General features: G+C 32.4%; 4 protein-coding genes and 1 long non-coding RNA gene across 6 annotated transcripts; 1 reads left to right on the top strand and 4 right to left on the bottom strand.

Annotated features, from left to right (window-relative positions):
• LOC104714663 (protein FANTASTIC FOUR 1-like) lies at positions 1,061-1,994 on the bottom strand. The gene has a single exon (XM_010432098.2). It carries the CDS (start codon positions 1,928-1,930, stop codon positions 1,121-1,123), a length of 810 nt encoding a protein of 269 aa, XP_010430400.1. The 5' UTR covers positions 1,931-1,994; the 3' UTR covers positions 1,061-1,120.
• On the bottom strand, positions 4,320-6,612 carry LOC104714654. Of its 2 annotated transcripts, none has more exons than XR_002034480.1 (5): positions 6,171-6,612; positions 5,626-5,832; positions 5,496-5,540; positions 4,920-5,056; positions 4,320-4,568 (listed from the first exon to the last, which is right to left on the bottom strand). It is a non-coding gene; the product is annotated as an uncharacterized LOC104714654 (long non-coding RNA). The 2 variants fall into 2 exon arrangements; XR_755882.2 differs by having other exon boundaries at positions 4,323-4,568; positions 5,753-5,832; positions 6,171-6,607.
• On the bottom strand, positions 8,064-9,967 carry LOC104714643 (FK506-binding protein 5-like). The gene is made up of 5 exons (XM_010432076.2): positions 9,805-9,967; positions 9,422-9,706; positions 9,106-9,330; positions 8,855-9,019; positions 8,064-8,768 (listed from the first exon to the last, which is right to left on the bottom strand). Exons 1-5 carry the CDS (start codon positions 9,847-9,849, stop codon positions 8,469-8,471), a joined length of 1,020 nt encoding a protein of 339 aa, XP_010430378.1. The 5' UTR covers positions 9,850-9,967; the 3' UTR covers positions 8,064-8,468.
• LOC104714631 (DAR GTPase 3, chloroplastic-like) lies at positions 10,469-12,870 on the bottom strand. Its single transcript, XM_010432066.2, has 9 exons — positions 12,671-12,870; positions 12,430-12,576; positions 12,207-12,323; positions 11,773-11,916; positions 11,587-11,673; positions 11,388-11,503; positions 11,099-11,280; positions 10,932-10,989; positions 10,469-10,828 (listed from the first exon to the last, which is right to left on the bottom strand). The coding sequence occupies exons 1-9, from the start codon at positions 12,812-12,814 to the stop codon at positions 10,705-10,707; spliced, it is 1,119 nt and encodes a 372-aa protein (XP_010430368.1). The 5' UTR covers positions 12,815-12,870; the 3' UTR covers positions 10,469-10,704.
• LOC104714573 (ent-copalyl diphosphate synthase, chloroplastic-like) lies at positions 15,405-22,433 on the top strand. Its single transcript, XM_010431989.1, has 15 exons — positions 15,405-15,616; positions 16,573-16,650; positions 16,751-16,830; positions 17,128-17,434; positions 17,729-17,912; positions 18,151-18,365; positions 18,498-18,618; positions 18,709-18,821; positions 18,919-19,145; positions 19,342-19,457; positions 19,814-19,912; positions 20,214-20,468; positions 21,200-21,338; positions 21,539-21,718; positions 22,046-22,433. The coding sequence occupies exons 1-15, from the start codon at positions 15,511-15,513 to the stop codon at positions 22,256-22,258; spliced, it is 2,433 nt and encodes an 810-aa protein (XP_010430291.1). The 5' UTR covers positions 15,405-15,510; the 3' UTR covers positions 22,259-22,433.

The raw sequence follows: 23,830 nt of genomic DNA, 5'->3' as shown, positions 1-23,830 counted from the left end.
TTAGTATAGAGATATCTATCGTGTACAAATTAAAGGACATACAAAGTTTTTTTGTTCCTATTACTTTTATGCACACGTGACAAAGATTTTGGTCTGCAATAATAGTGTAAAGCTTACTCGTACTCATACTCAATATTTAGTTCTTCTTTAAAATAATTTGACATTGTCATGGACTCATGGTTGAATAAATGTATTGATCTAACATATTGAATCGTTAAATAAAAACCCCTAGGTTTCAGATTTAAAATTCGTTTTATGATAAGGGCTGGACTCCATTTTCGTTTTAACAGAGTAATTAAGTTATATAATTGGTTCACTTTATCATTGTTTCTTTTTCTTTTTGGTTTTTATCACTTTATTCTTCTAGTTAGTTTGACTACTATTTTAAAATGGAATGGTTTCTTATGATAATTAAGTGAGTATATATGGCGGGTTGGAAGCATTGTTAATCATAGGCATTGTTGATTCTAACACGATTGCCGGATTCGTTTGCTCCGGCTCTGTTGTTCATTGTCAAAGGTGAAGCCACAAAGGTCATGTTCAATAGCTTTGGTGGTCGTGCAGGTTGGAATTTGTCGCCTATATACATCAAAGTCTTTTTAATTATTATGAATGTATAATATTGGATATTTATTGTAGTTCCTGAGAAGAATGTTCAAATACAAATTATGATTATGTATTATAGTTACTTCTGTTTGGTTGCACTATATTACTGATCTGTCATAGAGTCTCTAAAATCGGACCTCACTTTTCAGATTTTATAAAAACAGAATTTAACGAGTTAGTCAATGAATGTTTTTGCATATTACCAGATTCAAAAAAAGCAGTTATGTATTATGTGTATGTAAGTATTGGTGTGTGTAAACAATCTTCGCATAAGTTTGTACTAGAAATATGAATCGAAGGTTTAAATATACCTATGTTTATGCAATAAGTCACGCTTTCGTTTATAAATATAATTAGAAGCCGTAGTCATACAATGGGACTAAGAAAACACTTCTCTGCCATAACATAAATAAAATAAAAAAAAAAAAAAAAAAAAAAAATAAAAAAGCCAGAATACTAATTATTATTGTCTTAGAAATAAATTTATTTGGTGAGTCGTCGAGTTTGCCCATTATTAAGTGGTCACCCAAAATTGGTTCGGCTTCCAGTTAAGCATCGTTGTTGGCTCACATCCATTCTCATGGCATCTCCTTTTTGGCCTTCTACTAAACTTTTTCTTTCCAGTTTTAACCTCAAAGTTGTCATTATTCCCCATAATGCCCTCCTCTTCCTCTTGCTCTTCTTCTTCATCCTCTGCATAGTCTTCTTCTCCTTTCTCTTCATCTTCATCTTCTTCATGAGCTTCGATGTCAGATTCATTTTCTTCAAACTGATCTTCATCTCCATCATGGCTAAGTGATGAATTCTCTGATAAACAGAGACGTAGCCTTCCTTCACAACGTTCAGATACAAAGCAACGAGGTGGTGGACAAACCCTAATCGCTTGAACAACAAGACGACCGTCTTCTTTATATGACCTCACCATACGCCTATTGTTGAATCCGTTGACGGACTTTAAAGGTGGAGGAAAACTGTTTTCACGGGTCACTATAAGGTTGGTTTCTTTCTGAGGCTTCGCAGTATGAGGACTCATTATTGAAGTATTGGTGCCTTCAAATGCAAGTAACGAGATCTCATCTCCACTATCACTCCCATTCTCTGTCCCAAGGCTCTCTGTGCACATCTCAAGGCTCAGTTTAGCTACGGAACGCTTCTCGATTGGGTGGACGTAAGCTGTTTTCTTTGTGACGTCGTCTTCTCTGTTTTGGAAAATGCCTTTGGTTTCAGAGAGACATTGTAGGAAACTCCATCCACCAGAGTCAGCATTTTGGCTTACTTGCTTCTTGGGGAGATGTTGGTAAGCTTGGCCAAATATTGCGGACATTTTTGTGTTATGTATAGAGAACAAAAAGAAGAGTGAGTACTGAGAGAAGAAGAGAGAGGAAGAGAACGATGGGATGAATATGATGAAGGGGAGCTAGAAAGGATGAGTAGGGTGTGTATTTATACTGCGAGTCTAGTTTCAACTTGAGTGGAGGTACAGTAACACACCTCTACAAACAACTAAAAGTTTGGTCATCCAAACAAGTACTGTTAAAATATATATATTTAAGTGCTCTATTATAGTGAGTTTAGACTTTAGAGCATGACTACCCTAATGTAATCGTGTCGACCGGTTGATCCGTTGGTTCAAAAAAAAAAAATTTAAGAAAAAGAACTTGTTATGTCAACGAATTATTAATATTTAATATTGGTTAATTAGAACAAAAAGTAAAGGTAGGGACGAATATTCGTCTAATTAGCAATATAGCACCGTGGACTAATAATACTCTGTTTTCCAAATTATCCTTTACTTTTTTTTGGTCCAATCAAAAGCTCCACACCAAATAAAACATAAACTTTGAACCACAATCTAACTTATTTTGCTATAGATCAATTGATCAAAAGGATTCTTCTTTTGTTAATTTGTCTTTCTCTCATGATCATTCTCATAAGTCCTAACCACATATTTTATATATTACGCATATATATATATATATATCCAATTTTTGGAAAGATGAATGTGAAGAACTACCCTCTTATTCATTCTTAATTAACATACAAATCAAATATATATATATATATATATATATATATATCAAAATAAATAAATAAATGAATTAATTAAAAGTGGTAGTCAACGATATGTTAAATAAATAGTTGAATAATAGAATATGCTATTATAAGAAAAACACAAGAAAAAAAATGTTAACTAGTATTGTAGTGGCTCACATGAATAAAATATAAAAAGAAAGCACTTTCTCATTGTCTATAATTAGAATAACTTTCTATATAAGGAAAATAAACAAGAACCAGCCAATAATGTTCTTGGTAGATGCCAGACTAAAAAAAAAGTAGTTCATGCATCGACGTCTTTGAAGTTTAACACTCGCCGGACGTAGATTGGATTTTGGTTCTATTTAAACCATATATAGAAGAAATTGTCCCTTTATTCTTTTTAAAAAGTTACAAATAATTTTTGAGTATGCTGTATATAAGATGAAAAAAATGTTTTTCAAGAGATCCTTACTCACAAGTCACAATTACAAATAATGGTTTATTAAGTTATTAAAGAATATATTTACAAGTTTATTTGGTTGTATAGATTCAAATACAATATCTATCTAATTTCTTTGAGTACATTAAGAAAGAAGATGTTGTATCTAGCTAGCTAGCTGGAGTCAGGGAGAAATGAAATGAACAACCACACAATTGACCCTGATCACATTTTCAAAATTAGTTAAACTTTTATATATATAAAAAATTGACCGCTGCCTGATAAAAAAATTGACGCCTGTAATTATTTTTTTTTATTTTTATTTTGACCCCATAACATAGCTGGACTCCAAAAAAATGTTCTGGTAATACGTAAATTAGTAAATATTTATCTTATAATTGATCAAGTCAAGATACCACAAGAGTTCAAAGTCCACAAATTTCATGGAATGATCAGATCGATACTTTCAAGTCTCATATTCGATCAAGGACAAGAATTGTGAGCATAAAAGATCGCGTATATATTATTCTTTATTGGATATACATGAGAATTTTTACAGCCTTTAATTTGTTTCGTGAGAGTTGAGTCATACAAGAATTAAACAAACCTCTATACATCGAAGAAAGACTTTGAACAACGACGAGTCCAAACAATTTAAAACTTCGATATGTTTTTTTTGGGTTTTGTAAGTACATCAAATTTGTGAGATGAAGACTACAATTAGTTAATCAATAATTTCAAACACGAAAACAAAAAAGCTGGGGCAGAACGTTTTTTTTTCCTTTTTGATTTTTTTTAATGATTATATATACTCCCTCCGTTCTAATTTAGTTGTCGTTCTAGGATTTAATTTTTGTTTCATATTAGTTGTCGTTTTAGATTTTCAATGCAGATGTTTGATGAATATTTCAATCTTACACTACAAGAAAAATCAATATTCATAGCACATGATAAATGCTATCGTATGTGTTTAATAGCGTTTTCATAAATACTATGTTATCGGCAACTATCTTAGGTATCACCTTTATTATAGCGTTTTTGACATGTGCTATTATATGTCATTCTTTTATAGCACTAATCAAATGATATAATATAGTTTTCCGTAACACATATTTTGTACCATTTTATATTATGTCATAGCATTTTTATTTTGCTATATGGAGAAATTTTAATTTTAATTTGATTTTTATAATTTATATATTTGACCCCAGTTTTGCAGACTTATTTAAATGGATTGATATAAAAAAAAATTATTTCATAAATATCATCAACATACATAACATTAATTTAAACAAATCTTACATATCATACAAGTCTTGTACTATGCTGCCAAGTTTTATCCAAAAAAACTAACATTAAAACTTATAAGGATTGAGACAAACTTGCGATATCTTCCGTCTCTTCTCCTCTATCTATTTCGCCTTCCCATCAAAAGCAGTACACATGTCTGAAGAACTGTTCCGGTTAGCATTCCCATCCATATTCCCTGTAATCATGTGTATCCACAAAACTAAGGTGCTTTTGTGGTAAAGTAAAGAAAGATATTCACGAATCCAAAACATTGACAGATAGTATAAAGACATTTTAGCTCAAACTCAAATATGAGAGACTTATGGATGAGTAGAATCAACATTAAGGTTTTCTATAAAACAAGTAGAGAATCAGATAAACAAAGCATTCACCATTCTGATAATCAAAACAAAGCATTCACCCTTCTTAAACAGCTATCACAGCTTATCCATACAATGGTGCAAATAAGAATGATAATAGATGGGGTAACATCCAACTAAACATGCAACATCCACTAATGGAAAGGTAATAAGATATATATAATTACCTCTGTATGGGCTTCTCACCAGATTCAGGCTATTCCACAATCTTTGCAGGAGGGTTCTACTGAAAATAATTTCTTATGTTACCTCTGCTCAGGCGCCAGACTCTTTATTCATGTTGGAAACTCCAAACAGTCACACACTACAGAAACAAGAAAGATTATAAGTGTTTATAAGCAAGCTCTCACACAAAGCACATAAGTTGAAGTCTAAAAGTAAGGATATAACTTTATCATCTGTTTTTTCAGCCTATAACCAAAACACAAATGAATAAGAGAATGAGACACTATAACAGATTTCAAGAGACAAGAATCACACGAAGTGAAAAAAAACATATAGTTTAAGAACTAGATCATAGAGGCAAAGAGAGAAAGACTCACAGAGAAAACTAGTAATGGACAGAAAAAAAGACAAGACACTAGATGAATTGCTAGTCATGAAAGTATTTTAGAAACTTGCACATTCAAGTAAATGTCAGACCAAATGCAGCAATACAAATTGGTAGGAAGTGGACTCTGTAACCAAAAGTGTCAAGGTCTTGTTTAGTAACAGTAACACAATATAACAGCGAAAAATCTAACCTTGTGGCCTAGAATTTCTGGCTGACTGGCTCTCTTATCTCCTTTCTATACAAAAAAAATGAGAATAAAAACAATAGCTCAACGAAAACAAAGTTTGAGCAAGGGAGATCGAAAGAAGGGACAACAAAACTTGTCATCGGTTGTAATGGTCTTGTGAACAGCCTTCTTCTTTCTTATATGAGATTCAAAATGTTTAGAGAACATCCAAACATGAAAATGATAAACAAAAAATTCACAAAAAGACTTAGTTCTCAAACCTTCTTATTATCTCCTTACGCTTCATGACTGCAAGAACATCTCCCTCTTTTGTCTTTACTTCAATCGTAGTAGAACCAATCTGCAACCAACTCATCAAAAATACCTCAGGGTTTTATGGATACACAATCTAATAGTTACCCCCAACATAGCACAGTAACAGGAGAACGGATTAGGAAAACCAAATTTCAAAGTTTCAAAGTCCTCTTCAAAAGAACTAAATAGAAAAGAAGAATTGAAGAACAGAACAACCTTCATTTCAAACTAGCATCCAACCTTCAATTTAGACTAACATCCAAGCTCGATTAATAACCAAAAGAACAAAACAATCTTAAATTCAGACAAACATCCAAAGCTAAGAAATTTTTAAGCTCGATTAATTAAAATTTTAAATTGTGAGTAAGAAATAAAAGCAAACACCTGGTGGGTGCACTTGGACGAATAAGAAGAACATAAAACTCTTGATTGTTTCACAAAATCCGAACCTACGCATTCACGCTCACGGTCTCTCTCTCTCTCTCTGTCTCTATTCCTATCGCAATCTCGATCTCACCCCTATCATTCTCCCAGTCGCGGTCACGTACTCGGTCCCCATCTCAATCTCAGTCTCGATCTTTGTCCCAATTGGTGTTGTCTCCATTGGCGTCTTCAGTCTTAGGCTCGGAGTTGATATAATGGATGCGAAATGAGGCCGGCGACGAGCTTCACGGTGGAGTCTGTTGTGGAGTCGAGAAGACTGAAGACCTAGATTTCAGTTTGGGGATTTTTTTTTCTTGTTCATCGTATAGAGAAGGGAAAAGAATATAGGGGTAATTAAAACTTTTAGATACGAACAAGGCTCAAGTGAAGTTTTTCTTTTTAGTATAGACAAAATAAATGATTTTAGGTTTACATTTTAATGAATTTTTATCATAGCTTTTTCCTAGTGCTATTAATACTAACCAAAATCAAAAATCTATCATTTATAGCAGTTACGAAAATAGTGCTATCCTAATGTGCTATTAATAAGCATTTTTTTTTGTAGTGTTATCCCTGCTGTTTTAAAGTTTCAACCAATGAAAAAATTATAAAATATATTAATGAAGAGCAAAACATAAAATTTAATAATTTTCTTAATTTGTGTGCAAAAACCTTAAATGACAGTTAAACTAGAACGGAGGGAGTATGTTTTATTTTTTAAGAACAATTAGAACGTAAGTTACATTGATAATCTAGTGTTAAGCACTAAGTAAGACTTTATTCTGCAAAGTCTGGCTTATATATGTAACAACAATTAAAAATAAAATTGTACACTAGTATTAGATATTGAACCAACGCCTATTAAAACACTTAATGCATTTATGAGAAAGTATATATTATAGTAATGATCATGTCGACGTAACTAGTTGGATTTAATAAGAAACTATATTATGGCAAAAGAAGTTTCTAATTTAAGTGAAGAAAACTTTTGAAAGACTATGTGTTACACAAACAGCGGTTTTAGTATATATTAATGGTTTTAAAAGCTGAGTAAATGGATTAATAGATATGCTAAGTAAGTATAAAAATAAAAGCTAAGAAGAATATATACCATTCTCTTCCTCTCTCCAATGAGCCATAAACCGTTGGAATGTCGCATTCGCCAATCTCTACTTTTAAATCTTTTTGTTTCTATTGGTGTTTTATAGATTTGTCCAACCCAATCAGAGAAAAGAAGAGGAGGATTCTTTTGCATCATCAACATTCCACTGCTGACCTGAAAAATTATAATGCAAAGGAGAAATCAAAAGCTAAGATCCTTCAGAAAATTTTGTGTTATTTTCTTAAGTCTTTATTCAGCTTTAATAACCTTTTAGTACAAACAAAGTAAGGAGGAATCGCTAACATGTTTACACAAACATGTCAACTGAGAATATTCTTTTCTCTAACTTTTGACTATCTCTCATCCGTATGTTTTAACAACACTAAAGATTGGGTCATCAAGGAGACATGTCAATTAGCTGAAAGTTGTGAATTCAATTAGAAAAACTAATCACGTACGTTATATTGATAATCTAATGGTAAGCACTAAGTAAGACTTTATTCTGCAAATTCTGGATTAGAGAACTATTCTTTTTAGGAAATAAAGTCGTATATGGTTTTTCTTTAGATTAAAGAAACCTATTATATCTTTAATGTCAAATTAAGGGAGTAAAGGGACATCTCGGATTAGTAACAAAAACATAAGTTGTTCACGTATAATGTCCAAAAACAAGCACAAAGCAGTTGTTAGGAGCAGTACTAGTTAGTCTCAGTAACCAGCTAAGAGGATCAAAAGCATATTAAGCCTGTTTGATTTACTTCATACCTGACCAAATTGTTACAACAAGCTGTGGGGGAATGTGGGATGTTTACAATTTTATATCTTAGAGACTATGAAACTGCATGTATTTAACTTAAGACTATGAAACTGCATGTATTCAAGCTCCAAACCGCGGCCTCGTCTTTCAGATTCGTGAAACTGGTGCCTGGTGGTAGCTTAAGCCTTGAGCGAATCGTCAAGTTCCTTTAGCGATTTTATCCACCATTAGCGATTTTATCTAACGTAATATGTGACCAAATTATTACAACAAACAGTGGGGTGTTACAACTTTATGCCTTAGAGACCAAGAGACTAGTCAAAACGAAACACACAAAACCTAATCATCAATTATGGAAAAATTTAGAACGAAACACAGAAAATCTAAAAACTTGTCTTGATCAATGTTGTTCTTCTTCTTCTTCTTCTGTTTTCTCAAAGCTTTCGTTGAGAGCTTTCGAGACATGATGAGATCTTGATTCATCCTCTTCTTCTTCATCATCATCGAATTGAGGAACAGGGGATGAGAAATCTAAGCATAAACCTTGAACGACTTGTTCATATGAAGGAGATAGATCTTGAGATGTGATCTGATGGTACTCAACCATCTGGTTAAGACACTGATTTTCTCTAACCAGATTCGCGTTTTCACTCGCTAGTCTAGCTTTCTCCGTAAGCAACACCTCCAATTGTAGCCTCACCTGTTTCTCATAAAATCAAAATTCATAAGATAGAGAACAGAGCATAACAGAGCAGAAACAGAACAGTTTTTGAGTATTGAACATACCAAATCATCTTCTTCAGGTCTAACACCTTTCACAAACCCATCTCTGAGTCTCTTGTTCTCTTCTTCAAGCAAACCACAACGTTCTTGGATAAAACTCAGGTCAGATTTTATGGATTTAAGCTCTCTTGCAAGTGAATTCGCTTTCGCTGCCATGGATATCGCAATCTGCAAGAAATAAAGATTGAAACTTTATGACAGATTCAAACATAAAAGTAGAAAAAAACAAAGACTTTAAAGACTTTAAGACATACGTTCTTAGCCCTCTTCATGATTTTCCTATCTTTTGGTCTCTTCTCTTCTTCATTCGAAGAATCATCTTTTTCTTCAACGTCAGATTCGTGTTTCCTCTTCGTCCCTTTACTCTCTTCTTCTTCTTCTTCTTCTTCTTCTTTCTGTTGTCGTTGTATCTGATCAGCTTGAAGATTCGAGTGGAGTATCTCAGATAACGTAGGTGGTTTAGCTAATTCTCTTACTCCCTGATTTTACAATAAACACTTTTGTATCATCAACCATGAAGGATGGACAAAACCTAATTTTCAGATCAGAATTTAGATTTTTTTTGTTTACCTGAAGGGCATTGTCGAGGTTACTAGAAAGCAGAGAAAGAGTATGAGAAACCGAATCAAACCCTTTAAGCAGAAGCATCGAATCGTTCTTAAACCTCTTTGATCTCTCTGATTCTCCCGTAGTAATCGAATTGGCGATGGGTTTGTGATCTCTGCTCTTTTCTTCGAGAAGAACATCTATCCTGTTACGAAGATTACTCCATAAACGCTTGTCTGAAGATGGACTAACAATCGATGGAGAAGAACCAAAACAAGTTGCAGAAACCATGTTCAAGCTTGTTCCTTCCTATTTAAAAGAAAAGAAAAAAAAAAACAGTTTCAACGAAATTTTCAACTTTGAATCGAACCGAACCCAATCGGAATAGAAGAAGAAGAAGAAGTTACCTGGTTAGTATGATTAGGTGATTGAGTTTCAACAGAAGCAGCCATTGATGAAGGTTTAGAGAAAGAAAGAGAGAGAGAGACGGAGAGAGAGAGAGAGAGATGTGTAACGGCTAGTTTATTAAAGATGAGAGATTTATGGAAAGAAGGAGACTTTTAAATAGGATTGTGAAACTCTCTGGCCCAACGTTCTGATTTCTCTATAACTCGTCTTGTCTATTTTTTTTTTTTGATCAAATTAAAAAAGAGACAAAAGTGTAGATCTAGAAGTGGGACTTTGGTCCGACGACTTCTTCACTGCATCCCAAAAAGTATCTCTACAGTTTCTAGGGATGGATGGATCACTAGGTCCCACTTTCTCTTATCCAACGGTCGTTTCTCAAAAACTCTTACTATAATAATCTCTCCAGTTTTAGTAAACATATGGAAACAAATGTGACTTAAAAGGATTGTCAAAAAAAATGTGACTTAAAAGATTCAACAAATCGTGAGATATCAAAACACTATCCATTCTTAGGTGGTTTAATGCACTAATCTGATAATCAAAACTATCCGTTGATTCTCTAACAAGAGTGGAATGTCAATACATTTTACTTTTATAAGATTTGCAACAACAACAAAGCTGACATCTTAATATAATTAGAAGCTTTTTGAATATACAGACAAAAAAATTAAACTCGTATTTTTACATAAACGAATATATTTCATACATTTGGGCCAAAGAGCACAATGGTTAGCGAGAGCTCGAGACTGACACTGATAGTTGTCGTGGATTTTAATCCGGTTTCTCTATATCTAGGATTTAACATGTCCTCTCTACGCACCCAACGAAATACACAAATATGCATACATGATGATACATATTAATTAACACATGTTTATGGTAGTCTCTTACTGAGTTTATCAGAGTGGAGGTCTCTCCAACGAGTAATACCCGAATTTACCTTTGCGAAAATCCGTCAGTATTCTAAATGCAGCTTGATGACTATCTCCACCAAACAAGTTAAGCCCAAGCGTCTTCACAAATCTGCCAAAGGGATAGAGAGAGACCAGAGATTTCAATAACAATCCATGAAGTAACAGTGGTGTTTGCCCAAAGAAATGAGTGGTTGCAAAATAAAAATCATTACTTTTTACCGCAGCTTCCTTCTAGCTGGATCTTGTATCTGTTGTAAAGAGCCTTTGCGCCTATTTGTTCAAGACGAAAAGCAAAGACGAGAATGTTGAGTTTTTCATCTTTGACTAGAAAAGCACAGAAAAGTATATAGAAAAAAACTGGTAATATTCAGAAACTGACCTACTTCTGGAATCCGTGCTAACATCTGCACAAGGATTCCAGCAACATCAGTGAAGTCATAAGCTTTCTCTCCAATGTCATCACAAATTGCAAGCTTTATAGCAGCTGCTTGATCATCGATACGCATAGGAAGCATTCCAGGTGAATCTAAAAGATCAAGATCTTTCCCAAGCTTGACCCATCTGTTTCCAGTAAGACAAGAAAAATGACCAGTGACAGAGATTAGGATAAGGATCTTGAATGTGTCTGGAAAACTGAGTCTCACAAGCTTTTTAAAAGACATTCTTACTTCATTTCTCTAGTTACACCTGGTCTAGGAGCTGCTGCGCAAATTTTGCGCTTCAATAGACGATTAATCAAAGATGATTTTCCAACATTAGGGTATCCAATAATTCCAGCTCTAACCTGCATCATTTGATATATAAACTTTAAATTGAAATCATAAATGTTGCAACAGAGAAAAACGGATCATGATACACTTTACTCACTGATCTAGGGAGAAGTCCCTTTTCTCGACGTTTCCCATTTACATCACCTGCTAAACTTTTTGCCAACCGACCTAGCTTCATAGCTCCCTGTAACCATCACTCAGAGATTATGTAACCAACAGTGCCAAGAAAAAAAAATGATCAATCCCAATCCCAAAGCAAAGATTAAACTTATAGAAACCATACCATCCCAAGTTTGCCATTTGTGAAAATGACCTTTATTCCTTGCCTTGCAAAGTATCTCGCCCAATCATTTCGATCATCGTTCGATATCATATCTTCTCTATTTAATACCAATATCCGCTTCCTATTCCCAAGCCACGCATCCATCTACAAAATATAACCCCAAAAGTAGGCACACAAATGTTTAGTCACAGACTTAACTTGCTCCTATAAAACACTATTCCAATGAAAGCTTCTCGTAGGGAGACACAAAATTCTTTTACTTCCGCTCTTAAGAAAACACTCAAGTATCCGCTTCTCTCCACTACTGAAACACTCAAGAAAACAATGCTTAACCAATATAAGTGTACATGTTCTAGCTTTCCCACCACAAGAAGCAAGATAACTAGCAAAACAAACATACTCTAAAAAGTAAAAACCGGATCGAAGACACTAACCTTTGGATGAGTGGTAGATAAAGGAATCCTAGCATCTCGAACTTCAATCACAACATCCATAAGCTTAAGCTGTTCCCTAAGTTCCTTTTCAGTTTTCATTATGTGTCCTGGATACCACTGTTAAAATCAACAGCCACACACACACACACACAGAGTAAACAACAACAATCCAACGAATTCACACTTCCAAAAAGAACAAAACTTTTCGATATAATAATAATACCTGAACAGGACGTAATGCTCTAGTCCATAGACGAATATCAGATTCTAGATTCAACCAATCAATTTCATCCTCATTTGCTTCTAATTTGAACCCAGATGAATCATCCTTTCTTGTAACATCCAAATTCGAATCTTTTCCTCCAACAATCTGTAAACCAAAGTTTCCAAATTTTCTCAATTTCATTTCAGATAAGGAAGAAGAGAGCACGAAGGTACAATTGAATTGGAGTATGTTTTTTTGCCTGAATTGGTGGTGGACGAGAAGAATTTGCAGTGGGAAGAGAAGCGGAGACGGCGTAAGTACATTTCCGGAAGCTTCGACCTTGAACGAAGTGGCTTAGGTTCGCCGGAGAAGGAGACGGCGATGGCGCTAACTGTGCAAACATCACTGATGAACTCTCCGATACAGAAACAAAAAGTTAAATTACGAAATTAAAAATTCTAAAACCCCTTATCCCCTTTTTAGATATCTATCTGTAGCTATTACGATGACATCTCATGGGCTTTAATAGACTCTTAGGGCCCAATAATCTAAAAGGCTTAGACCGAATTTTAAAAACTTCGACAAAATTATCAGAAGTAAATAAACGAAAGATTTTATAGTTTGAGTAATTTAAATAATTTCTGTATTTTTGTAATACTTTTTATGACTTTATTTTGTAGAAAAAAATATATAAAATCATGAACTAATAATATAATAATTGAATTCATTAATAATCTTAGATTATTTTATTTTAACTGAATAACACAAAACTCTTATTGACTTTATAAAAGTCTGAATCCAATAACCCAAAATTGTTTAGATTTTAAATGAATTTTTACAAATCACAAACTAATAACACAAAATTTTGATTTAATAACAACAGATTTTACATAACATTTGAAGTTTTTAATATTCTATTAAAATCACAAACCAATAATCCCTGCTAAAAAGTTTTCGCAATTTTACAAAGAGAGTTGTCGATTTTTTTCATTTTTAAACTGTAAATGCATGAAGTTAATAAGTGTAGCCGAATCAGATGGTTACTTTTATGATACTTTATCAATTCGCAAATGGTGTTTGAAAAGGTTGAAACATTTACAAACGTTATATTTACCTGTTTTTTACTGCTATTTGCCATGCTTATATATAGTTATATGTCAAAAATCTTATGCAAGATAGTATACATATACAGTAGTATTATATTTTATGAACATACGGTACTAAATTATTATTCATTATTATTAGACATGTTCGTTACGCACCAAACTAAAATAATAAGTTTCATTACATTTAAATATTAATATAAGTTGTTGTTTTCTCAAAGACAAATTATAAGATGTTAGAATTTAGATACGTGTTAATTATGTTCATATTAGACATGATCTATTTCTACCTATTTTATCTTAATAATATATAATATCCCTACTGTTTATGGATAAAAATATAGTTATATTGTAGAAAAATATTAATTAAATATATTAAGTAAAATGTGATAGAATCTATCACTAAGTATATTCTAAATATATTAAGTAAAATGTGATAGAATCTATCACTAAGTATATTCTAAATATATTAAGTAAAATGTGATAGAATCTATCACTAAGTATATTCTAAAATGTTCATCATCAGTGTTATAAAGAATATTCTAGGTTACTAACCAAGATTAGTAAATTAATTTGTGATAAGTTTAATTACATTTAAATATTAATATAAGTTGTTGTTTTCTCAAAAACAAATTATAAGATGTTAGAATTTAGATACGTGTTAATTATGTTCATATTAGACATGATCTATTTCTACCTATTTTATCTTGATAATATATAACACCCCCTACTGTTTATGGATAAAAATATAGTTATATTCTAGAAGAATATAAACATATTAAGTAAAATGTGATAGAATCTATCACTAAGTATATATTCTAAAATGTTCATCAGTGTTATGAAGAATATTCTAGGTTACTAACCAAGATTGATAAATTAAATTAGTAATTTAGTTATGTATATCAGTATAGTTTAATGATTAGTATGACTATTATCTTGGTTATCTATTGTTGTTTTCAAAATTTGATGAAAGTAATGAAAGTTAAACATATGTAGCAAATGTAAATCTTACGTGTCACGTAACCGAGAATATTCTATCTGAATATTGTTGATCAAAATTCAAATAGAGGGAAATTGTTGCTCTTATCAACATTTTTATCCTATAAATGATAAACAAGTAAGGAATATTTGAAAAAAATGTAGAGAGAAAATAGAATCTTAAGATGTGAAAAAAGGAAAAAAAAAAATCGTGAGATTAAGGGTACTTGAAACGTAGGTAACTTGAACTTGACAAAAATAGGAAACTACAAATAAGATTAACACCGTTCGACACGAGTGAGATAAGTACCAAAGCTTCTCTTTTTATTATCCTTGACACCGAGACAAATACCATTTTTTTTGTTTGTTATTATCAAGATAATTACCATTTATAAAACATTATATCTGTCATACGAAAAATATACTCAGCTTTTTCTTGCAAATAGAAACTTATATTGTTACTTAAAAAATATAATTTGTGTGATATGATATGATTGACAAGCACTTCGTATGTGTACTTTGGAAGATGTCGACCTATAATAATACCATTTTAAAAGAAAAAAAAAAAGTATATACTGATATACATACAATACAAGAGAATGGGATCTAAAAGAAAAAAGCCAAGTTTGCCCTTCAAGGCCATAGATATGGAAAGATTATCCCACAAAAACACATTCCATGCATTAGAGCATTTTCATTGGTAATACTGTAATATGTGTCCTAAACTATAATTAATATTTGGTAATACTCTATCTTCTCTTTTTTTGGACAAAATCTCTCTCTTCTCTTTCTCAAGACTTTAAAAATCAAACACAATCTCTGATGGGAAGTCGGTTCTGTCCCTATATATATATAACCCAATCAAGACTTCCTTCTCTCTCACCAATATACTACAATAATCTTTTTTTTTCTTCTCTCTAGTAGTATCTCAATTTCTTCTTTTCATCTATATCACTTAAGTTTTCTCTTCTTCTTCTTCTTCATCACTAAGTCTGTTGAGAGAAACAGAGGGAAGAGTATGTCGTCTCTTCATCAGTATCATGCTCTTAACTCTCTTCCAAGTAACACAACAACAATATCTTCTACTTGGTCTTCGCTCTCTTCTTGTTTCCTTAAGATCTCAGGTGAGTCATCTCTCTCTCTCTCTCTCTCTCTCTCTTGTCAGTAGTAGTCACGTACGATCATCACACACGCACAAAAACAGAGTTTTCTTTTTCGTTTTTATATATGTTATCTATCATCCAAGTCTCAAACTTTTGTTATCTACTGATGAGTTTAGTAATCAAAATTTTCACTTGTGGGTTTAATCATGATCCGTTCTTTGACTGAGTTTTCGATAAAACAAAAAAAAAGTTTTGATTTCGGGCCTTTTTTTTTTTGGTTTTCCCTAGAGAACAAAACAAATATAGAGAGAGTGATGACTCTGTTTTTATGTTCTGTCTTAGTACACACGCGTGAGGTATGTCTCATCATCATCATCATCATCATCATCAATGAACTCTCCTCTTCTCTCTTTTCTCTTTCTCCAAAGCATTATAGAATCATTAACTACTCTCCAAAATTCTCTCTGTTTTTTTTTTCTTTGTTTCCCAAAAATTCGATTTGTTTTTTTTCTTCGAAATTTGGGGTTCTTTGACTCAAATACGAAAATGGGGCCTTTTCTCTGTTTTTACAAAAAATAAGTAAATCTTTTACAAAAACAAAACAATATCATTTTGGTTTTTTCGAAAGAATGTACAATTTTCCTATTTATGTGTGTTACTCTGTTTTATATTATATGATGATGATATAAGAAGCTTTTCAATATGAATTAATTTACTATTATACTATAAAGAACGTACGTTTAGAGAATCTAGTAGTACTCATTAGCGAATGGATTGACCTCGTATCTTATTATTTATTATTATAGCCAACACATACACACAAAGATCTCCTTTGGAAGCCTAAATAAACTAATGTTTTCACGACCAAACTAGTTATATATATATATATATTTTTTTTTTTAACATAGTAGTAGTAAGCAAATTATTTTATTAATTAATACTTTTTTTTTTCTTTCTGACCTCCTGACTTTGAACAGGGTCTCCTCTCAATGTCGCTAGAAACAAAACCAGAAGCGGTTCTATATATTCTTCAACTTCAAACCTTCGAACTCAAGGTCTACTTTTTATAAAATCTCAAGTTTTTTTTAATACTAGTCTTTTTATATAAGAAACTTAAAACTATATGTTTTTTTTTTTTTTTGTATGTGTGTCTAGAATACGTTCATTATCAGGAGGTTCAACATGATCTACCTCTAATACAGTGGCAAGAGATTCAAGAAGGAGATGCTCCTCAGGTAATATCATTTTTCTTTTGCTATAGTGTTCTTGTCACTAATAATTACAAACAACCACATTAATGAATTTTGCTAAATTCTTAATTATCTATTCATTTTTACCTTGATTTATACATTTTACCCCGAGTTATGGCTTTATATTCCATCAAAAAATAGTTCTTATGTTTTCACCGACAAACTATATATATATACACGCATGAAATTATTCATATTATGGTTTGAATTCAAAGACTGTCATGATATATAGTATGCGCTGATTACTTCTTTTTTCTTTCTTTCTTGAATTTGAAATTGTAGATTATTATTGGAAGTAGGAATATTGCAATCGAAGAAACAGTGAAGAGTGTGAAATCTATTTTGAGAAACTTAAATGACGGTGAAATTACGATATCGGCTTATGATACAGCTTGGGTTGCATTAATAGACGCCGGAGATAAAACTCCGGCATTTCCCTCTGCCGTGAAATGGATCGCCGGTAACCAACTCTCTGATGGATCTTGGGGTGATCCTTATCTCTTCTCTTATCATGATCGTCTCATCAATACACTTGCATGCGTCGTTGCTCTAAGATCATGGAATCTCTTTCCTCGTCAATGCCACAAAGGTTAAATTTTTTTTTTTTTTTTCGAAATACAAGAAACACACAAAAAAAAAGAAGATAAAAAATCTTCACTTTATGCAAAAATCAAACTTTTTTGTAGTGGCCTAAAAAGAAAGTATACGTTGTTGTTTAAATAGCTATAAGTTAAGTCGAGTTATAACATCAATCTTTTGTTGAAAGGTTTTTTTTTCTTTTTCCTTTAAACTTTCAAAAATATTAGGTTGCAACTTATTTGACATTTTTTTTTATATTAACTATGCATGGTTTTGATGTATATATAATCAATGGCTAGTTCAGGAATCACGTTTTTTCGGGATAATATCGGGAAGCTCGAAGAAGAAGACGATGAGCATATGCCTATCGGATTCGAAGTAGCATTCCCATCGTTACTTGAGATAGCTCGAGAATTAGACATTGATGTACCGTACGATTCTCCCGTCTTAAAAGATATATACGCCAAGAAAGAGCTAAAGCTAACAAGGTTCGTGTGTTACCCCAAAAATATATATGAATTATTATCAAAAAAAAATATATATGAATTGAACATTCTATTTTTTTATGAATATATTTGAGAGTATATTATATATGGGTCCAATGTACTTCACTCAACGCCAAAAAGGAATTATACGATAATATATTTGCATACGTAATATATATATATATATATATATATATGGATATGAATTGATTTTGGACATACGTGTGAGATCTTTTTGTAGGATACCAAAAGAGATAATGCACAAGATACCAACAACATTGTTGCATAGTTTGGAGGGTATGTGTGACTTAGATTGGGAGAAGCTCTTAAAACTTCAATCTCAAGACGGGTCTTTCCTCTTCTCTCCTTCTTCTACGGCTTTCGCATTCATGCAGACCCGAGACAGTAACTGCCTCGGGTATTTACGAAATGCCGTCAAACGTTTCAATGGAGGAGGTTTGTTAACTAGTCCTATTATTATCTATGAAGTTATCTACTTTACAGTAGTATGTCGTGCGCGCATGGTACAGCATAATGTAAACTTTTTTATTACTACTTATATTTAAATTATTCTTTTATTTTGTTCAGTTCCCAATGTCTTCCCCGTGGATCTTTTCGAGCACATATGGATAGTGGATCGGCTACAACGGTTAGGGATATCGAGATACTTTGAAGAAGAGATTAAAGAGTGTCTTGACTATGTTCACAGGTTTTAAAAACGTTATTCGTATAAATATATATAACTTCATTTGTATACCAAACTATTTAACTCTAATGATGATGATTATTAAAATATCAGATATTGGACAGACGAAGGCATATGTTGGGCTAGATGTTCCCATGTCCAAGACATCGACGATACAGCCATGGCATTTAGGCTCTTAAGACTTCATGGATACCAAGTTTCCGCAGGTAAAAACTCATATTTTTTAATTGGTTATTTATTCTTAACCAAGACAAATTAACGTTATTTCATAATGTGAAATTCCTGACAAAAGTTGAATTTTAGATGTATTCAAGAACTTCGAGAAAGAAGGAGAGTTTTTCTGCTTTGTGGGGCAATCAAACCAAGCGGTGACCGGTATGTTCAATCTGTACCGGGCATCGCAATTGGCGTTTCCAAGGGATGAGATATTGAAAAACGCCAAAGAATTCTCTTATAATTATCTACAAGATAAACGAGAGAGAGACGAGTTGCTTGATAAGTGGATTATAATGAAAGACCTACCAGGCGAGGTACGTACATGTAATATAAGACCAAAACACACATTATATTACTAATGATTCCAAAAAACATTAATATTAACACATACGCACTGCATGCCGTTTTGGGTTCGTCTGATGGAGACGCAATACGACAAAGCGTGTTTGGCCTTTTTTGCTTATTTGGTTTTCTTATCTTGATATTTTTTCTTTTTCTTTTGCCTGATAGATTGGGCTTGCCTTAGAGATTCCATGGTACGCAAGCTTGCCTCGAGTAGAGACGAGATTCTATATTGATCAATATGGTGGAGAAAACGACGTTTGGATTGGCAAGACCCTCTATAGGTACAGTACTTCTTATTTTTAGATTTTGGAAAAACTAAATAATTTTGCATATATGGACCATATGAATCCAAAACAAAATGCATTGCACAGTTGCACTAAATGTTAAAATGCATGCATGAGCTGACCATGTATATTTTTGGGACATAAGGGTATTCTGGTCATCTGCTTTTTTAAAAGACCTAGGTGAGTTTAATCTGGATATGAAGCAAATCAATTGCAAATATCTAACTTACATGTTGGTGTGTTTTTTCTGTATTTAACAAAAAAAATTCGGTAGTTGTAATCTTTATTTTGTTTCTTATTTAACTATGAGCTAGATACATTAATCTAATCAATAACGATGGTGGACAATGTAGGATGCCATACGTGAACAATAATGAATATCTGGAATTAGCAAAACAAGATTACAACAATTGCCAAGCTCTGCATCAGCTCGAATGGGACACATTCCAAAAGTAATACCATCTTCACTCTTCATTTTTTTCTGATAAGTATGGCTCTAAATGGTTGTTGGATATATTGTTAATTAGTTTGTTAATTTTTTTTGTTTTTTGCTAAGTATTACGTTAATAAATTGGAACAACAATGCACACTGATTTGCCTGATACTGCAATATTTTTTTATAAAATGTCAATTTGAATAGTGGCTGAAAACACGTAAACGTATCTTCAATAGAAACCACACACATTTATATTATTTTTCATCTTCATATATATATATATATATATATATAATATAGTGTAAATTTGTACGCAGGTGGTATGAAGATAATATGTTAAATGAGTGTGGGGTGAGCAGGAGTGAGCTTCTCGAGTGTTACTACTTAGCGGCTGCAACTATCTTTGAATCAGAAAGGTCACATGAGAGAATGATTTGGGCTAAGTCAAGTGTATTGGTTAAAGCCATTTCTTCTTCTTTTGGAAAATCCTCTGACTCCAGAAGAAGCTTCTCCGACCAGTTTCATAAATATATTGCCAATGCTCGACGAAGTGATCATCACTTCAATGACAGGTACGTAAATTACATATTTTCTCTTACTTAATTATTTTTAATAATATAGCTTAGCTAGGATCACACACACACACATATATATATATATATATATATCAATGTGAATAAAAAAAATTTGTAGTAGCGTAAAACCACTGAGCAGCTATTGCAAATTTTTAACTCTAGTGGTTTTACGTTTAACCCTATTCGTTAGGTTACTGTTTGTTTTGCGGCAGAAAAAACCAAGCTGTGGAACAAAAAAAAAACAATCGTCAGTTAATTATTATTTAAAAAAAAAAGATAAGTTCATTTAACCTAATTTAGAAGAAATAAAACTGTCAGTTTCATCGCACTGGTGATGTGCAGACAATTTTTTTCAGTATATATGGCATTTTCTGCCAAATAGATATATAACTTCACTAGAATATATTTATTTTTTATTGGTTAGGATTAAAGATATCAATTCTCTCATTCGATAAGGATCAAAATAGGTGACGTGTATAACAACAAAACAAAAAACATCTGGAGGCCGAAAGGCTCGAAACTGTAAGATTTGAAAGTTCCAATACCACGAACGAAAAAGTAAAATTGAGATTTATGTGTGTAGAATATAATATTTTCCTTTTAGCAAAAAAAAAATAGATATCTTTCAAAAAAATTAAAATTGAAGGGAAGTTTAGAGAAGAAAGAAAGCTCTGGTAGAAACAGCTGATTGACTAATTTGTCTATATTATAAATGGATGTAAAATCAGGAGCATGAGATTGGACCGACCAGGAAGGGTTCATGCGAGTCGACTTGTCGTCGGAATCTTAATCGGAACTTTGAATCAAATGTCTTTTGATCTTTTCATGTCTCATGGCCGTGACGCTAGCAATCTCCTTTATCAATCGGTACGTCTCGCTCTCTTTTTTTTTCTCTCATATTTTAGGTTAGTGTATTTTTAAAATAAAATATATAAAAAATTAAGCAAATAGAAGAGTATATCTAGGGCCTAGGGTATATCATTATGACAAAAAAAAAATGTTCGATATTTATGCATCTATAAATATTAAGTGTATGATTAATTTATCAGTTAACTTACTATGTATAGTGGGGAGAGTGGATGGAGAAATGGAAAATAAATGGAGATGAAGGAGAAGTAGGAGAGCTCATGGTGAAGATGGTAATTCTAATGAAGAGCAATGACCAAACTAACTTCTTCTCTCATCCTCACTTCGTTCGGCTCGCGGAAATCATCAATCGTATCTGTCTTCCTCGCCAATACTTTAAGGTTAGTAATGGTTATGTTAGTAATTTAACTTTAAACTTCAAACATATAAGTTATTTGAAATAATTGTGATAGTAAAATGTTTACTCATTTTATATATTTTAATTCCTTTAATTGATTACTTTCGGTTTTTTTTTTTCTTCTAAAATTCGGTCGAATAATTAAATAGAATAATACACATCCACAACTTTCTGTTTCCTTGTGCGGTGGACCGGACCAACAAATTATCAATTGGAAGGATTGGTCTACTCGATGTTACTGGTTCATTATTGATGATCCATTCGATGTTATCGGTTAGAGTCTAATCAATTATTAATTGTCTTAATGCAGTCAAGGGGAAACGATGAGAAGGAGAAGACAATAATAAAGAGTATGGAGAAGGAGATGGAGCAAATGGTTGAGTTAGCATTGTCGGAGAGTGACACATTCCGTGACGTCGGCATCACGTTTCTTGATGTAGCAAAAGCATTTTACTACTCTGCTACCTGTGGCGATCATCTCCAAACTCACATCTCCAAAGTCTTGTTTCAAAAAGTCTTGTAACATCATCATCATCATCTATTCACTAATTTAATCAGTGGATTAGTGTATTCATAGATGCATGAAAACTGAGTTATATTCATGTAGAGAAGGAGGAAAAAATTAGATCATATGTACAGTACAAATGAAACCTTGGAGTACCTATTCGGCTCCATTTTTTTATACATATATGAATTAATAGCCCAACCTCTTCTTTTATATATTGTGTTACTTAATATAGACTCTAAGATGCAACGTATGATCTAAAGTCTGACTTCTTCATTTTGCTTTGATCAGTTTCAGACTTTTATATATAGTTTAAATACTAGTTTAGAGTGGTCCAACGTTTTATAAGTCTTGGGCAAGATTGAAAAGAATGCACCATCTATATTTTTTTATAGTAAAAAAAAGTTATAAATTAAAGATTCACCAGAATTTGACCTATGAATATGAGCTCAAAAGTTATGATTTCCTTTGTAGTGGTATATATGTAATCTTATTTCTTGTTATAAAAGTATTGGAATTTTTTGTAACTCTAGAGAAATAGTTATATATGAGTGGCCATAATCTAAATTAATGTGATTTAATTTGCTGAAGAAACATAGGAAGTGATTATAGTGGGGTTTGTTAATAAGAGCCAAAGACTCATGCACTTGTCATGTCAAAAAGACCTCTCACTTTTCTAGAGATTAATTAATTTACTTTTGTTTTTGGTTGTGTGTGTGTGTGTTTTTTTTCGTTTGTCGTGGCTTGCATGCCTTTGAAAAGGAATTTTAGTGTGGCAGAGACAAGCTCCACTTTAGAACACATGATCTTGATCATGACTAGGTTTTGTTCTCTTTTCTTTGGACATCAAACACTCAACTTATTAAGACACTGTGATATCTATGTAGATAGATTCTCTCGTTGGGCTGAAATAATATATAATCACTTTGGGGAGGGGACTACTAATTTTGTGGGAAGGATATTGAGCTTAAAAGTAACGAATGAGAGTCTTGATGTTGGACTAAAGTAATTTTGCCTTTAGACAACTATGAAAAAAAAAAAACATTATGCCTGCTTATAAACAGTATTAGCGTAAGAAAGAAACAAAATGTTTGACTTAACATTGAAACCAAAATAAAATAAAAATCAGGAGAAAAAATTTCTTCAACTGGTAAAATATAAGCAGAATCCAAAATGGTGTTAAGGTAAAGTAAAATTGATTTATTTAGTTAAATTTGAATCGAACACCCCTTGCCCTAATAACCTGTATATATTTTTTTCTGAACAATTTGTGATAACGGATAACTTAGTAATCAATATCATAAATAAATTCCAAACCGAATTACTCGACATAGTGCGATGGACATGTTTGGTTTGAATTGGGACCCCGAGAGACAAAGCTAAAAAAAGTTAGGTAATATGCAAAGAGTGTAAAGCAATTTGGAGTTGATGGTCAAATATAGCAAAAGTATGGGCCAATACATAAATGGAGAGACATTACACACATAATTTTTACATTTCGAAATTATATCAGTTTTGGACTTTTTTGTTTTTGTTTTTCTTTGAAACTGATGAAGTAGTTTTGGACTTTATCTTCTCAGCCATTATTCA

This window comes from Camelina sativa, chromosome 2, assembly GCF_000633955.1.
Source record: "Camelina sativa cultivar DH55 chromosome 2, Cs, whole genome shotgun sequence".
NCBI classification, from domain to species: domain Eukaryota; kingdom Viridiplantae; phylum Streptophyta; class Magnoliopsida; order Brassicales; family Brassicaceae; genus Camelina; species Camelina sativa.
The sequence above is the reverse complement of the archived record's forward strand: the minus strand, read 5'-3'. Positions and strand labels throughout refer to the sequence as shown.

Bases quoted from the DNA above. Each gene is read 5' to 3' on its own strand.
- LOC104714573 (XM_010431989.1), top strand. From the start codon at position 15,511: ATGTCGTCTCTTCATCAGTATCATGCTCTTAACTCTCTTCCAAGTAAC. The intron at 17,913-18,150 runs GTTCGTGTGTTA...ATCTTTTTGTAG, and splicing joins AAAGAGCTAAAGCTAACAAG to GATACCAAAAGAGATAATGC. The intron at 19,458-19,813 runs GTACAGTACTTC...TGGACAATGTAG, and splicing joins ATTGGCAAGACCCTCTATAG to GATGCCATACGTGAACAATA.
- LOC104714663 (XM_010432098.2), bottom strand. From the start codon at position 1,930: ATGTCCGCAATATTTGGCCAAGCTTACCAACATCTCCCCAAGAAGCAA.
- LOC104714643 (XM_010432076.2), bottom strand. From the start codon at position 9,849: ATGGCTGCTTCTGTTGAAACTCAATCACCTAATCATACTAACCAG. The intron at 9,707-9,804 runs GTAACTTCTTCT...TCTTTTAAATAG, and splicing joins CACCTAATCATACTAACCAG to GAAGGAACAAGCTTGAACAT. The intron at 9,020-9,105 runs GTATGTCTTAAA...TATTTCTTGCAG, and splicing joins TCATGAAGAGGGCTAAGAAC to ATTGCGATATCCATGGCAGC.
- LOC104714631 (XM_010432066.2), bottom strand. From the start codon at position 12,814: ATGTTTGCACAGTTAGCGCCATCGCCGTCTCCTTCTCCGGCGAACCTA. The intron at 11,281-11,387 runs GTAAGAATGTCT...TACTGGAAACAG, and splicing joins GGTGTAACTAGAGAAATGAA to ATGGGTCAAGCTTGGGAAAG. The intron at 10,829-10,931 runs GTAATGATTTTT...TCCCTTTGGCAG, and splicing joins GAAGGAAGCTGCGGTAAAAA to ATTTGTGAAGACGCTTGGGC.